At 38.9% G+C, this 16,507-nt stretch overlaps 2 protein-coding genes across 2 annotated transcripts in view; one reads left to right on the top strand and one right to left on the bottom strand.

Moving 5' to 3' along the window:
- Positions 1–165, bottom strand: part of LOC109062727 (NACHT, LRR and PYD domains-containing protein 12-like) — a 314,849-nt gene extending 314,684 nt beyond the window's left edge. Inside the window, 1 exon segment of the mRNA XM_042748939.1 lies at positions 2–165. Coding sequence (XP_042604873.1) covers positions 2–35 — 34 coding nt within the window. The 5' untranslated portion in view covers positions 36–165.
- The window catches only part of LOC109084161 (NACHT, LRR and PYD domains-containing protein 12-like), a 941,455-nt gene that overhangs the window by 196,666 nt on the left and 728,282 nt on the right, over positions 1–16,507 (top strand).

Below are 16,507 nucleotides of genomic sequence, written 5' to 3'. Positions count from 1 at the left end.
CTTTCTAGAGTATCAGCAGCTTCATCTTGCTTCATCTCTCTCAGGAAGCAGAGCGTGAGATCAAGAGCTGCTTCTTTGTTTCTGCATCTGTTCTCATTAAAGTCCTTCACAAAGTATCCTAAGTTCTCTTTTTGTAATATTTTCTTTAACTTTTCCAATTCTTTCTTCAGAAATGTGATTATTTTGCTCTCAAGATCCTACAAAGACAGACAAGAATGAATGACAGAAAAAAATCCTCTATATTTGGTCAAAATTATGCATTCAGTTATTAAAAATATTCATAAAAAATTTGAGACAAACATTAATTTACTGTAAATATTAATAAAAATAGGTTATCATTATTTAATGTTTCATTCTTGTTTCATAGGTTCTTAAAAATTAAAACATTCTTATTCAATAACATATTTGTTTTATTATAATTATTAAATATTCTTGAAAATGTGTTTTTATTACCTGGAAGATCTGCAGGAGACTGTCTGTAAAATTCTTGTGGTTCCTGTGAGACTGTAAATCTGGATCTAATGTTTCATACTGAAGCCTGATAGTAAATAAAATAAATCAAAATACTGCATTTTTAGGGAAAAAATATATGACCAAAGTATATTTTAAACATTTTAGCAAAGAGAAAAACAATAAATAACAAAATAAATCATGGATTATTATTTTTATGATAATTATTCACTGATACACTTTCTGACACAGTCTATTGTGTAAACAAAAAAAAGAAACACATCAAATACCGTTTGGTTTCGTGCTGTTTCTTCACTGAATCTCGGTGGTTCATCCTTTGACCAGTCACTCTTCAGAGACACAGAGCTGGACACATGTGAGCCTGATCTTACACTAATGACACAAAGAACAAAACACTTTACTACAGGAGCTCCTTCAGTCTCATTTAAAGAGCTTCACTGTTGAGGATGGTAATGAAGCACAGCATAGACATGCATTTATCCATCTATGACTATGGATAAGATGGAAAGACATATTCATGTTTGGCTGCATGATCTATTTTCCATGCTTAATTTATACCTCCTTGTGGCTGCTTGTGTGATTGTGTTACTGGAAAGAAGCTCCAGACTGAGTTCAATAAAGAGGAAATCAGTGGTTTATTGTTTTATTTCATTCATTTATATCACAAGCATCTTAGTGGAGAAATAAGCCAACACAAAATTATAATGTCAAAGATAATAAATACCTTTTGACTGATGTTTTTTTCTCACTGAAGTATGGTCCGTTATTCTTTGACCGGTCACTCTTCACAGACACATGTGATCCTGATGAGAAATAAGTGACACAAAGAGAGAGAAGAGAAACTTTTCTACAGGAGCTTCATCTGTGTTTTATATTGACACACATTCTCTCTAGTCCTTCACAGAAACATTGCAGAGTTTAAAGATAGCAGTCATTCTTGTGTACAGACTCACATTTGTTTAACAATTTCTTTGAAGTACTTCAAATGTGAGAATAAATATTTTTTACAAATATTTGTTCAATTAAAGGGACCATATATGACCACTCTTTAAAAGGTTTCTGATCTAATTAAAGAGATTTGCAACTCTCTCACCTTTCAGATACAAATCTCAAAGTTATAATTTCTTCTTCACTGTAACAACTTTATGTCCTGAAGTGCCAACATCAAATACAGTAATGTAGGTGTGGTTTATTGTATTTTATGTACAGTGTATTTAGGTGTGTGTAGCTGATGTTGTACACAGGAAGCTGGGAGAAAATGCACTGCAGCTTCATAAAGCGTGCTGTACACAAGATAACCTTTGGGTCGTACGGCTCAGGAACAGAGTTATAAATTATACCTTTTCTTCTCCACTAACAACTTTATGTCCTGAAGTGTCAACATAAAACACAGCGTCTCCACAACATGACGACAACACTACAACTCACTGAAGCCTCGTCTTCTCTTTGTGTAAACCTTTGAACAGCATTAGGTTAATATTTCACATTGTGACACACACATTTGTGAAATTAATATCTGGACTTCAGTCAAGGCCTTTTAATAATTTCTGGATCAGTGTTCTCTGTTAGATAGAGTAAATCACTTTACAGGAGACTGTGACCTTTGAAGATCTTACTCAAACAGATACATTACACACTAAAGAAAGATTAAAACATTCAAAAGTATCATATAAACCTTTAAATTAAGTGTGGAGTCATTTTTAATGTCTGACAATCAATTTATGATCTTAAAACCAAAATCAGTGATGTGGAATAATTTAATTAAGTACAGACCCAGTGCTGAAGAGCGACTGTAAACTGACTGTAAATGATGATTCTGATTTTCATTTCTGAGATATTTATCATCTATTGGCTACTTTTAAAATATCAATGTTATTTTTTATTAGGAAGTTATGAAGCTCTGAAGTTCTGCAAATCATTTGTAAATATAAAACAAAGTTTGTTAAGGTGTTGTTTTTTCCAGCAAAGCTCTGAAACTGCAGCAGTGTTTAAATGATTCTCTGAAAGCAGACTCAGTGTTACCTCTGTTTCTGTGAGAGACTCATCTTTCCTCTCTTCTCTGACATACTGCAGATAAACTGTGATTGATCAGCACTGGCTTGAGACAACAATCTGCTGTTCAGTGTGACCTGGAGATGATGATGTTCATGAGATGAAGAGAATATGTTGAGTTAGCAGCAACAGCAACAAAAACACTGTATAAAATAAAGTGAGTTACAAACAAATGCACTGTCGTGTAGAATAACCAAATGATCTTAATGAGAAATGTCTGGTTTAAAAACACTTTCGATTTCGCGTCACAAAAACAACAGAAGCGGAAATACAGAAAAACCTTCAGAAACACATTCGTTTTCAATAACCTCTTTAGAAAACTTACTTGCAGTCTTGTCCACTAAGAAGAGAATTTATAAGCATTTGAAACGCTCATTTTTTCTGTGCTTTAAGCTTGAAAATGAAAAATGTTTTCTAGGACATGGCATGCATCAAATCCAACGAGCAATGCTTTCTCTTGCTATCCACATGTTTCCGGAGTTACTTTCGTTTTCTTCTTCTTCGTGGGTTTTACTGGAGGGTCTCGAGCTGAACAGTTACTGTCACCTGCTGTACTGGAGAGAGGATATTCCACCTAATACATTTAAACACTGCATTATTATTTTCCCTGTTCCTGGACTGTTATCTATCATGTTTATTGCAAATGTCACACATGCAGAGATTTGTATTTATTTGTTACTTTCAATTATTTCTAATCATATAAAGGTGTACTATTAATACTTGTTCTACAGTTTCTGCTTCTTTATGTTTATAGGCTCAATGTCCAACTGGTTTTTGATTCCATCATTACTTTGTCCAGCTGAGGGTTACCAATCATTGTGTATAAAAGAGAATCATCCCACATTAAAGACAATAAAGTAGTGTTTTGAATTAAAAAAAAGAAAGAAAAGAAAAGAATAAACAATAGGACCGCACAAATTCAGAAATAAATTTGTTAGAAGCAGATAACATGGTTTAAGTGTTGTTGAGAGATTTATGATGACTGTGAGTGTTATCGTCTCATGTTTAACTTTCTCTTTTTGGTTTCTTCAGGATGCAAACCAACAATGTTGTCAGAGTGAAGTTCAGAGACAGCAGTGTGTGTTTTCTAGTAAACTTTTAAATTCTGCAGCAGTGAAAAACTCTTTCCACATAAAGAACATGAATGTGCTTTCTCCTCTGAATGAACTTTAGGTGATTCTTCAGGCCTGTTTACAGAAAAGTGTACGTCACACATCCTTTCATTATAATAATATAACACTGTCTCCTGCTCAGATGAGTAGTTAACATCTTCAGTATTACAGAAATGTACATGTGTTGGGCTGATGTTTTAATTTATGGCAAGAAACCTTGCAGAAGGCGGAAATTCAGAAACTTTCCCAATCTCCCTTAGAAGAAGAAAACATTTTTTCTGATCCAGGTAGGCTAATGAGTCTTCAGCGTTATTGATGAAGGATGAAGAATAAACACCAACCTGTTTGTTTTTCAGTGTGTTTGATTCTGCAGGGTTCTGGATCTTCATGTTCTCTCTGTCCTTCAATAAACTCTGTCTCTGCAGATTTCACTTCTTCATGATGCTGAGATGCTTGTACTTGTAGGATGAAATAATAATAATAATATATTATTTATCTTATTTATCTTTTCTCTCGTTAATATACAGGCACAGAAGTAGAAGTTTGAATAGGATTGGAGCTAAACTTTGCCAGGAGCAGGGTTGGGAATCTCTGCTGTAGAGAATGACAGGAACAGCAGACAAAATTAAAACCAGAATAAGACTGTAGATAAAGGAAAATGTTACACTCCTGTTACTCATTAATGTGAGAAAGAGTAACACACAACGTGGCTAATTAGTCCCTCCTTCTAAATAAAAGAGCGAGTCGTTGATTGTAAAAGTCACTCTTCATCTCAACATCTTTCAGAAGCTGCGGTTGCTGTCGTTTATTCTGAGATACGCGTGTATGACTGCAGATGAGCATCGACTGCTGCAGACTGAAAAGAGCTTCTTTTTAAATGCTTTATGAACATAGTTAACATTGGCTCCTCAGTCTTGGGTGGCATCTATGGATCAGGTTTGGTGAAGATGATACGAATCCTAAATGATGAATTCAGATTTCAGATTGACAAACCCTGCTTCAGTGTGTTTCTGCAGCTGTGGCTCATGGCAGGTTGTGTTGTGTGTGGAGAAAGCTCTGTGAGGTTAGTGCTAGGGTTAGGGGTTAGTTTGTGTTGTAGCATTCATCTTTGGTGACCTGCAGCTGACCCTGTCTCTGTTTTTGTGCTGCTGGTGTTGTTGTAACACAGTGATGTCACATGAGGATGCTGGGACGGTGCCTTTCACACACAATATTGATCAAATAAAATCATCCTCTAGTCCCTGATTAACTATACCTGCATGTTTATATGTTTATATACTTGTCTATTCAGTAAATATCTGGATATGAACAGCCATATTCTCAGACTAGAGGCTAGATGTACAAGAGATATTATATTGTCATATATTAGCACATTGACACAGATTGCTCCAAATGTGTCTCAGTGAGTCGAGTCTAGAGAAAGTCAAGTACACTACTGCAGAAATGCAGAAGATATTTAGTAAATATCATAGTAGAAATATCAAAAATCTACCCTTGTATAGTCAAACAATGCTTTTAATAATACAAAACAGAAGTTTTTCAAAGAAGTCTTACACGTCTCTTCTGAGCAAGTTCAGTTATAGTTCATGTATAGTTCAGATGAGAAAACTGTGAGAGAGGAAAGCACTTCTGTAAAAATATTATTTGCAGTCTTTTCCACAATTTTTTTTTTTTTTTTGGAATGTTATCCAATGCTGTTTTAAAGGTGTTTCGGGTACATATTACTTTATCAATCAGTCATTTTTTAATATAATTGATTACCTTTGCCAGACTGCCAGATACATTTTCTTTTCTTTTCTTTTCTTTTCTTTTCTTTTCTTTTCAGATTGTCCTGCATTGCAGTATACTCACAAGTATTCACCTGGTTTGCAAGGCAGACACCACACACCTCTATTGCAATTTACACATTTTTTGTTTCTCTATACAGGAAGTCAGCTGTCAGAATTTCAGCTAAAAGGAAAAGTAAAAGAAGCCAAAACAATGATGATGGTAGGAAAAATGCTATGAAGTATTTTTAATTCAAAATTAATTAAATAATAAGTCCTAAACTCTTAACTAATCCTAATCTAATAGCTTTTATAAAAATATAAAACTGTTATTTTTCATTGGAGTTTTTGGGGCTTCGGAATAATCCGGGGAAATTATGATGTGCATTTACTTTAGATTTTTTATATTTCAAAGAGAAATCATACAATACCCTTTCTGTGGGTTTATACGGTTACATTGCAATGGTTTGTACTTACTTAATTTGTTAATTTTTCTTTACAGCTTGCCAGTATCACAGCACATTGGACATTTTCCCAGTGCAATATGTGTCCAAGACACGTGAAAAAAAGGTGAGCAGCTATACGGAGAACATTCTGTACGACTGTAGGTGCATAAATTGATACTATACTACACCAGGAGAATAGTGCTGAAATTGGTGCCTTTGTCAGAAAAGTCTTAATAAAAAGTAGTTAACATGTTAAATCATTTGCTGTTAGAGCGTTCTAAATATTAAACCAAAACTTTGATGTTTTGGTAATTATATGGCAATTGATTTTTAGAGGCTGGGAGGAAAAATGTAATGAAATATTTAATTATGAAATAAAAGTATGACATGGTTTGTCTTTTACCCTCTTCCCAAGGGCTGTAAAGAAGTCCTGGTCCATTGGCTCCCGTGTCCATCATGGTAACATCAGCTTTCTTGTTTAACTGACTTATGAGTTGTCCTTAGAGGGACAGTTAACCTAATTAAGAAGCCTGTCTGATTGACCATGAATTGGAAGTTATTTATGTTTATGTAATAAGCGCCTGGACCAGTGTTACATTTCTTATTGGGAAGTCAAAAGGGCTGCTTAATTCGGATGAACTAAGACCTCTCCACATGTGGCATCAGTTTTTGCCTACAGAGAGATTAAGCTACACAACTACAACATACATGGACAGTTTAAAATGTCATTACAAAGTGACAATAATATACTTCTACATTCTCTTCTGCTTTCTCCACCCCATTCTATCAGGGAAATATGTAGAAGCCTAACAGGGTTTATAATCCATGTCAGAGGCTATCCTTAAAATATTGAAGTATTCATTTGGGGCTGGTTAGTAAAGGTTTGCAATCACTATGGCACATCCGGTTAGAATGCAAGGACTCTGATGTTTCTTCTTCAATTTTTATTCTCCACTGTAGATATGTGAGTATGTGTGGTTCTGAAAGTATACATACAATAATGATAAATAAAGGGTACACAATAATAATTATAACAACAATAAACATTTACAACAATATTATATAGTTACAAAGGCATTAAAATACTTCTAGGATTAACTGTTTTCAATGAATAATTACAATAATCAACATTATGTACAGCCTGCTCTGAGCGGGACTCGAACCCGCGGCCGTAACATTATTAGCGCCATTCCGGCGGTCTTATGTAAACAAATGACGGTGCAATTTTAGAACGTTAATCTTGAGGCATTTATAGGTACGCGTGCAAATAAGCATGTAATCCACATAACGGGTCTGATAAGCATATAAACAGCTGTCATAAACTACCATAATCACATTAATTCACACAAAGGAATAGCAATTGCTGAATCTTGTACACACGCATACAGTATTGCCATTAATATCTGAAGTCTGTGATTATCTTAAACCGCAACAATACACAAATGTATTAATAACAAAGATAAGAACATTTGAACTTACTTCTAGCTGCACGCACAAACTTGAAATAAACTTTTGGAGAACACTCATTAGCTCCGCACTAAACTTTCTGATGCAACGCACTTCTGTTTCCTTTGGCGGAACTACTTTCAGATGACGCTAAAGCTGTACTGATTCGTAGTTTCAACTGTCAAATAAAAAGCCCACCAATAGCATTCACTGTCCATTGTTTGTTATCACAGTCCTTTACAACAGCCACCCCCGAATTTGCACAGTCAAATTCGTCTTTATGTAGAAGGACTTGTCTCCGCTTTGTCAGTGTTATGGATGGATGGTAATTTAATAAGACGAGCTGCTGGTCTGGTATATACTTTGTCTTTTATTTTCACCTCTGCTGTCCTAATCCGTCCATCAGCTCCAGGAAAGACATTGGTGATCTGTCCTACTGGCCAGACAGCTCTGGGTAGTTGAGGGTCTAGGATCATCACGATCATGCCAGGCTGTAAGTAATCAGTGTCTTTCTGCCACTTGGAACGGGTCTGTAGGTTAGGAAAGTAATACTTGATGAATTGTCTCCAAAACTGATCTGCAAGGACTTGTGTGTGCCTCCATCTGCGACGACTTAAAAGTTCTGATTCATGGTAGACAGCCTGGGGGAGCGATGGATCGAGCCGCCCCATGAGGAGAAGATTGGGTGTGACGGGATTGGGGTCTGCAACATCAGTTGATGCATAACCCAGAGGTTTGGAGTTTAAGATTCCTTCCACTTCTATCAGCACTGTCCTTAATACCTCTTCGGTCATGCTTTGATGCAAAGTGGCATATAGTGCAGACTTGATGGATCTTATTTCTTCCCAAGCTCCTCCAAAGTGTGGACTACTGGGGGGGTTGAATTTAAATTGAATTTGTTCTTTTGCCAGTTGTGCTTGCAATGAAGGATTCAAAGCTTTAAAGGCTTCCTGGAGTTCTCTGTCCCCACCTTTGAAATTAGTGCCTTGATCTGAAAGTAGCTCAGAAGGCTTACCTCTACGAGAAATAAAACGACGCAGTGCCATCAGAAAGGAGTCTGTATCAAGACTGTGTAGGAGGTCTATGTGGATGGCACGTGTGGTGAGGCTGAAAAGGATGCCCCAACGCTTTTCATTGCGTCTTCCTACTTTCACTGTAAAGGGACCAAAACAGTCCATACCAGTAGAAAAGAAGGCAGGCTTAAACAGTTGCAGCCTAGCTTGGGGTAGGTCTGCCATTAGGGGCACAACTGGCTTGGCTCTCCATTTTTGGCAATCAAAGCAAGAGTGTTGTTGTTTTTTAACAGCTGCTCTACCTCGAAGAATCCAGAATTGGCGGCGAAGCTCTGCAAAAACACGTTCAGAACCTGGGTGACAGAGTTGGTTGTCCATATCCTGAATGAGGAGTTGTGTTACTTTGTGAGCTGGGTCTAGAACCACTGGGTGGATAGTATCTGGATCTAGCTGTTTACAGCGGCGGAGTCGACCTCCGACTCGGATAAGCTGGAATACAGGGTCATATTCAGGTGCGAGGGTGATCAAACGGCTAGATGATTGTACTGGTCTGCCCATTGCTACACAGTCAAAGTCTTCAGGGAAGCTATCTTGTTGAGATTTTCTTAGGAGATCTGTTTCTGCCAATTTGTAGTCATCCGCTGTTGGATTTCCCTGTTTCCCAGCCACCCCATGGCGTAAGAGTACAGCTGCTTCAATTAAATCTTTAAAACTGTTGTACTGATTTGGATCTGGGAACGAGTGATCTTCAGCGACAGCTACATGATTGCAGCAGATAGATTTCCTCAGTTCACAACTATCAATGATACCTTGGCCTGGGGTAATGGGCCAGTGGTCCTGTGGCTGCCAGAGGAATGTTGGTCCTTGTCTCCACCGATTATCTGTTGCTAATTCTACCAAAGTTTTTCCACGGGTGATGTCGTCTGCTGGATTATTGGTAGAATCAACATAACGCCAGGTGTGATCACTGGTTAGTTCCTGAATCTCAGAAACTCGTGTGCCCACAAAAACCTTAAAGCGACAGGAGTCAGACTGTAGCCATGTTAGGACTGTGGTGGAGAGTCCAGAGGAAACAGGAACAAATGTCTAATGTAAGCTCTCTATTAACAAGAGAAGCTAACTGAGCACCTGTAAGGGCTGCACACAGTTCTAACCTAGGCATGGATAGCTGTCGCTTAGGGGCCACTCTTGATCTAGCAGTGAGAAATGACACTTCAGCACCTCCCTCTGGGTTTTCTGTTCGTAGATATGCAACAGAACCATAACTTTCCGAGGCATCGCAGAACACATGGATTTGTCGAGTGCAGTCAGGAACATCCATCTTTGGACTTGCATAGCAGCGGGTTAAGTTGATCTGGGACAGGTGTTGCAATTCCCCCTGCCAAGAGTGCCAAGTTCGAAGGAGATCTTCTGGCAGTACCGGATCATCCCATTCTCTGTGTTTTGCCCAAAGATGCTGAATGAGGATTTTGGCCCTAGTTGTGTAGGGAACAATGAACCCGAGAGGATCATATTGACTTGCTACCACTTTGTATATGTTCCTCATTTTTGGTTTCGGGCAGTCTAGCAGACGGCACTTATACTTTAGAGTGTCTGAATTGCACAGCCAACGTAGCCCTAGTGCAAATTCTTGAGGATCTTCCCCAGTCTGATTGAGCCAAAGCTCACTGCTCTCTGACCTAGCTTCCTTTGGTAAATGACAAATGACCTCAGGAATGTTGCTTGCCCATTGCCGTAACAATCCACCTGTGGCTAACAGGTCTCTTAATGAATGCACAAGCAATTTGGCTTCATCCAACGAAGCAAGGCTCTGTAGACAGTTGTCTACATAGAAAGATCTTTCAATAGAGTCTCGTACCTGGTCTCCTGGTTGGCTGTGGTCAAATACATGCCTCTGCAAAGCGTATGTAGCACAGCACGGACTACATGTTGTCCCGAATGGGAGCACTTGCCACTCATAGATATCGGGTTGTTTCTCTCTGTCTAAATTGCGCCATAAGAAACGGAGGAGCGGCTTGTCTTCTGGCAGCAATCTCACTTGGTGAAACATGCCCTTTATGTCGCTACTGATAGCGACAGAGTGCTCCCTGAATCTTAGCAGTACACCAAGTAAAGAAGACCCCAAATTGGGTCCAGGCAGGAGCAGATCATTTAGGTTTTGTCCTTTGTAGGAGAATGAGCAGTTAAAGACAACTCTGTTCTTCCCGTTGTGACTCACCATATGATGAGGGATGAACCAAGATTCATCAGTCTCACTCAGTATCTGCTCTTGTACCTTGACTGCATAGCCAGCTTGTTCTAGCTTCCTAATTTCGTCATGATAGGCTTCTGCCTTTTGAGGGTCTCTCATTAAGCGATTCTCTGTGCTGCGGAGGTTGGCCATTACCGCTTCCTTTGTGGCTTGTAGTTTTGGCATGTGCTTTACCCTGAGAAGAGGAGTGGCATAGCGCTGGATCCCATTGATGTCAATCCGTTTGGACTTTGCCTCTAACAGGTTCACTGCATCCTGATCTTGCTTAGATCTAGTGATAAGCTTCTCATTCCTGTAAGGCAATACATCCAGTTGCCAAAGTTGCTGCACATTTTTGAACAGTTCATTGGAGGGAGACATAATGGAAATGTTCAGGCACTGTTGAGACTGAAGCTGATAATGGACAAGCTTGGCAGGACCCTGGACTGTCCAACCCAACCTCGTTCTCACTGCTGCTGGTCCACCCGAAGGACCCAAGAGCACTGGTGCAATTGGCGTGATTAAATGAGGATAGTCAGAGCCAATTAGCAAGAGTGGATGAGCTTTGTCAAGGGCAGGAATGGGCAGCCCTCTGAGATGGCTGTACTTGCTTTGTAGAACTTTAATAGGGTAAGTATGTTCTGCCAATCCTAGCTGATCTGCTGTGAATGCTCTGTTGATCTTAAAGACCTTCTGAGGCTGACAAGCAGGAGATATTGAGAAGGAAACTGTATTACCTTGTATGACCTTCATGTCCTGTCGAACTGTTCTCAGTACCAGATCCTCTGTCTTACCGTGAAGATTCAGTTTCTGAGCAGCAGCCTGAAGGAGAATTGTTCTCTCTGAGCCATCATCTAGAATGGCGAAGGTCTCTAGCACATGCTTTCCATTACGTAAAATCACTTTGATGACTTTCAGCAGTACCTTACTGCAGCCTGCTTGCCTATCCAAGTAGAGAACCTCACTGGTGGGATTCGAAAGAGGAGGGGTTTCTCTAATTGGTCTATCATTGAGCTCGTGGAGTGCCTCAAGATGCCTGCCCTTACAGATTTTGCAGATTGTTTTCAGACGACACTGTGCTGCTTGGTGGGTGCGACCACAACGCCAACATTTTTTATTTGTTTTTACCCAGTAGCACTTCTGTTCTTTAGTAAGCTGACTAAAGTTCTGGCACTGATTCAAGTAATGTGGGTGTTGGAGCAATAGGGACAGTATGCCTTTACCTTGTCTTGAGGTCTAGTAGCACTTTGGACCAGACCCTTCTGTTGGTGGATTGGTGGGGGAAGGGTCTGAGCTGTGAAATATGGAAAATGTCTTACTAGACTTGACGTCCTTACGTCTGTCCTTCCTTTGATCAAGGCGTTCCCTTCTTTCTCCAATAAACTCAAAACCACTTTCTTGAATTGTCAGTTCGTATTCCAGCCACTCTGCAAAGTTCAGAAGTGTGGGGATGCAGACTCCCAGGGGATACATGTACCTCTTGAAATCAGCTCGCAGGTCCTGAGGTAACTTGGATAGTAACCTAGTAACATGTGAGCCGCACTGGAGTTCAACATTTCCACTTTGACCAAGTTGATCTAGCATGCCCACGAGAGCTCTGACCTTAAGTGCAAACTTCTTAAATCCAGTTGTATCATGACTGCGGATACTTGAGCCTTCCATGAGGTCAGCAATATGGCGTAGAGCTAACTGGTGGGGCTGTCCATACTGTTCTGCCAGGGAAGCCATGGTGTCTGAATAAGGTCTCTTTGAATTTGTGTAAGAGTCTGCTATCAGAAGGGCATCCTCAAATTTGAGATGATCAAGAGGAATCTGATATTTAAATCTCTCTGTGGCATCTTCAGGCAGAATATTATCCAGGGAGATCTTCAATCTTGCAAACTCTCGTGGGTCCCCTTTGGTGAAATCTGGAATTGTGGGTTTAGGACCTCGATATAATTTCTCTCGCTGAGGGTTGTGGAAGTCCTCACCAGTCTCCTTGTGATACTGCATACTGACATGAGGAGGTATGGGGGGATACTTGGACTGTCTATCAATGTCATGTGACCTCTGCGCATCAGATGCCACTGAAGAACCATCATCTGGTTCAAAGTACTCAGGCGTCGCTGGACACGAAGGTGGGTGTGATGTCCTGCCTAGTCTACGCAAACATGCAGTTAATTCCTCCACTAAGTCTGGGATAGCTGCTGTTGGAGGTGGAGGTAGTGGTTTATTCACTGCAGTTCGAGGAAGTGGGACATCATCAGCTACTGGTGGAGGTGGGGGTGGCCAATCCTCCTCTTTGTGTGGTATAGGGGCTCTACTAACATCCCATGTCGATTTACTGTGAGGCTGAATTTGGTAACTATCAGTTGGCTGCTCTGAGTATGGCAGGTTGGCACGAGGTAGCCGCCATGGTTGCGAAGGGGCTCTGTCATGTGATGGTGGCACTGACCTATGGTGCAATGGAACCACAGTATCACCTCGCATTTCTCGTTGCATGTCTAAAACTGTAGACTGTAGTTTCTGATTCTCCATCTTGAGCTGTTGAATAGCCTCCAATATCTCTGAGGATACATCCCCTGATACACTGTGGTGAGGTACAGGTGTGCTCTTATACATCTGTTCCACCTGGCCAGAATGGGTAAACGGCTTCTGCCTGAGTCCAGTTGAAGTGTCGAAGTGTCGAAGGAGGGGGGTCATCTCGGCTACCCTCTCAATACGATGATAAGGCTCCTGTTCCTCTGTGGTGAGAGGCGCGGTTTGAACAACAGGTGAAGGTTCATCATAGTGCGGGAGAGAAACATCATAATCTTCCAACCAGGCTGGTGGTCGCACTTGTCGTTTAGGACGCACATCAGCAGGCCTTCTTTCTCTACTCCTTTGGTCAGAAGACATTTTCATAAATTCCACAGCAATTGCAATCCGGCTCGAAGGACCATATGTTGTGAAGTATTCATTTGGGGCTGGTTAGTAAAGGTTTGCAATCACTATGGCACATCCGGTTAGAATGCAAGGATTCTGATGTTTCTTCTTCAATTTTTATTCTCCACTGTAGATATGTGAGTATGTGTGGTTCTGAAAGTATACATACAATAATGATAAATAAAGGGTACACAATAATAATTATAACAACAATAAACATTTACAACAATATTATATAGTTACAAAGGCATTAAAATACTTCTAGGATTAACTGTTTTCAATGAATAATTACAATAATCAACATTATGTACAGCCTGCTCTGAGCGGGACTCGAACCCTGCGGCCGTAACATTATTAGCGCCATTCCGGCGGTCTTATGTAAACAAATGACGGTGCAATTTTAGAACGTTAATCTTGAGGCATTTATAGGTACACGTGCAAATAAGCATGTAATCCACATAAAGGGTCTGATAAGCATCATAAATAGCTGTCATAACCTATCATAATCACATTAATGCACACAAAGGAATAGCAATTGCTGAATCTTTGTACACACGCATACAGTATTGCCATTAATATCTGAAGTCTGTGATTATCTTAAACCGCAACAATACACAAATGTATTAATAACAAAGATAAGAACATTTGAACTTACTTCTAGCTGCACGCACAAACTTGAAATAAACTTTTGGAGAACACTCATTAGCTCCGCACTAAACTATCTGATGCAACGTACTTCTATTTCCTTTGGCGGAACTACTTTCAGATGACGCTAAAGCTGTACTGATTCATAGTTTCGACTGTCAATTAAAAAACCCACCAGTAGCATTCACTGTCCATTGTTTGTTATCACAGTCCTTTACAACACTTATATTTAACCTATTTCAGAAATTAAATACAGAATTTGTATATGTTTTATTTTGCCATTTCTTTCAGCCAAAAGGCCTGGCCCCCATCTTGGGAACCGCAGGAGAACATGGGAATGACTGTATCATAAAGGAAAGTCTGCTAAAAATACTGTTGTCACATTGATGGTGCAAAGAAACAAATGTTGTGTCCCTTAAACTGGGCCATGTGGACAACAATAAAGTTGTATTGCACAGAATTGATTCCAGTCTAATTAAATAGTATTTGTTTTATAAATCTGTTTCATTATTTGTTCATTAGGGCTGGGTGTTGGGAAGGACCTCATCGCATCCAATATTTCCGTTATCCAAAAGGCCAATTGTTGTATTGTGCAGTTTGCCTTTTCACTTTCTTCCACCAGAGAAACTAGTTTGCATTGTCTGGCACTTCCTATCAGCATTTCACGATAAAAGTTCTGTTGCGGGTTTTCTTGTTGTTTCTCCTTCTCTGAAAACATGGAATTGACATTTTTACTAGAGTACTTGAGGGTGTATAAATATCTCTCATTTTGTCCTATGACAAAGTTTCATTTTCACCTCATTCTGGCCCCATATATTCAAGCTCGTTAATATAAAGCACAAGCACGCCTGTATGTACAATAGTAACCCCAAAAACTTTAAAATACCAAAATAATAGAACTTTACACAAAAAGATATCCCCCTATATTCATATTGAGAAAAACGTATGAAATAAGACTTATTTTTAGCATTTACTGTCTTTTAACAATACATTCACATTTATGGGAACAGGTATGTGCAATATACACAATAAAGGATACAACTTTGTGAAAATTATATGTAATCCTATTTTTGTTTTCATTTATAAATATTTAATATGTATCAGTATATAGCCATACATGGTCAATGCATATATTGCAGTATATTGATAAATATAAGCACTAGTTTCGCATATGTATATATGAAAGGTATTATGCAATATATTATATTTTGCAGTATATTCCCATATATTTTTTGTTCCGTAGGGGTAACCTTTTTAATCCTTGTAGTACAAGGTATATAGCCAGCTTTGGTGTTAAGAATAATCTTACAGTTGCATTTGTTTTCATAATCTTCGTTCAGTGAATGCATTATCTTTAGTTGTATCTTTAGTTCGTTGCTATGGTGGTTGCTATTGATGTTGCTATCGCTGAAACCACGTAGCTTGCATTACGTACTTCCGCCCAGAAGTATTTTCTTCACAGACACCCGCTTTTTCTTTTTTTTTTTATCTTTATTGACTTTCTATTAAACCAATTAACATTTTTACAGCACATATTGGACCAAATGTATACAGACACCCGCTTTTTAAATGATATCTTCAACATTTCTCCACAGAAAAACAAATTGATAACTCAACAATACGTTATGTTCATGTTAAGGCTATCACCTTTAATAAGTTTTCTCCTTGGAAAATGAGAATAACATTTTTTACCAGTTTTTGGTAGCATACGGTTACGGAAGTGCTTTGTGTTGTGGGCGGAGTTTGCGCGTTGTACTCCTATTTTGGCTAAAAATATCTGAAATAAACCAACATATCTACTTTTTGTTAACATAGATCATCTAGATGCAGTGCAATTACTAGTTTGGCTGTACTAGATATTTAATATATCCAGTAGATTATCTTTTTACAACCCTATTGTACAACCCTACTTTGCAGACCAGAAGAACTACTACTGTAGTGCTGATTTGTATCAAGCTGCATTGTGTGGATATAAGGGAATTGTAGTTTTTTATTTTTTATTTTAAATAGTGTTTTTCTTACAATTGGAGGTTGCAAATAGTGAGATGTGAGTATAGTGTGGGTTTAGTGGGATGGTAAACACGTCTATGTAATCAGATTTTAAATATCTAATTGTTAAATGGGGTCAAACTATTTTAACCAATTATAACCCATATTTTATCCATATTTGGATAATTGCCCCAGTTGTTGCTTATTCTCAGGTCAAGAGCTCTCTATAACAGTTGGCCCGATATCTGTAGCCCCTTTTGTTGCTGAATTATAAGCCTTCAAACATGTACCGACATGAAGTTCAAAGGTCAGTGTTTCGAAAACAGGAGCCATGTAGAATCTTCATACTAACATATGTTACTCTCCAGGTCACGGCCTTTCCAACCATGTATCTGGTTCAGCTATACAACAAAGTTTAATTCCTCATTCCACA

This window comes from Cyprinus carpio, chromosome B22 (genome assembly GCF_018340385.1).
Source record: "Cyprinus carpio isolate SPL01 chromosome B22, ASM1834038v1, whole genome shotgun sequence".
NCBI classification, from domain to species: domain Eukaryota; kingdom Metazoa; phylum Chordata; class Actinopteri; order Cypriniformes; family Cyprinidae; genus Cyprinus; species Cyprinus carpio.
The sequence above is the reverse complement of the archived record's forward strand: the minus strand, read 5'-3'. Positions and strand labels throughout refer to the sequence as shown.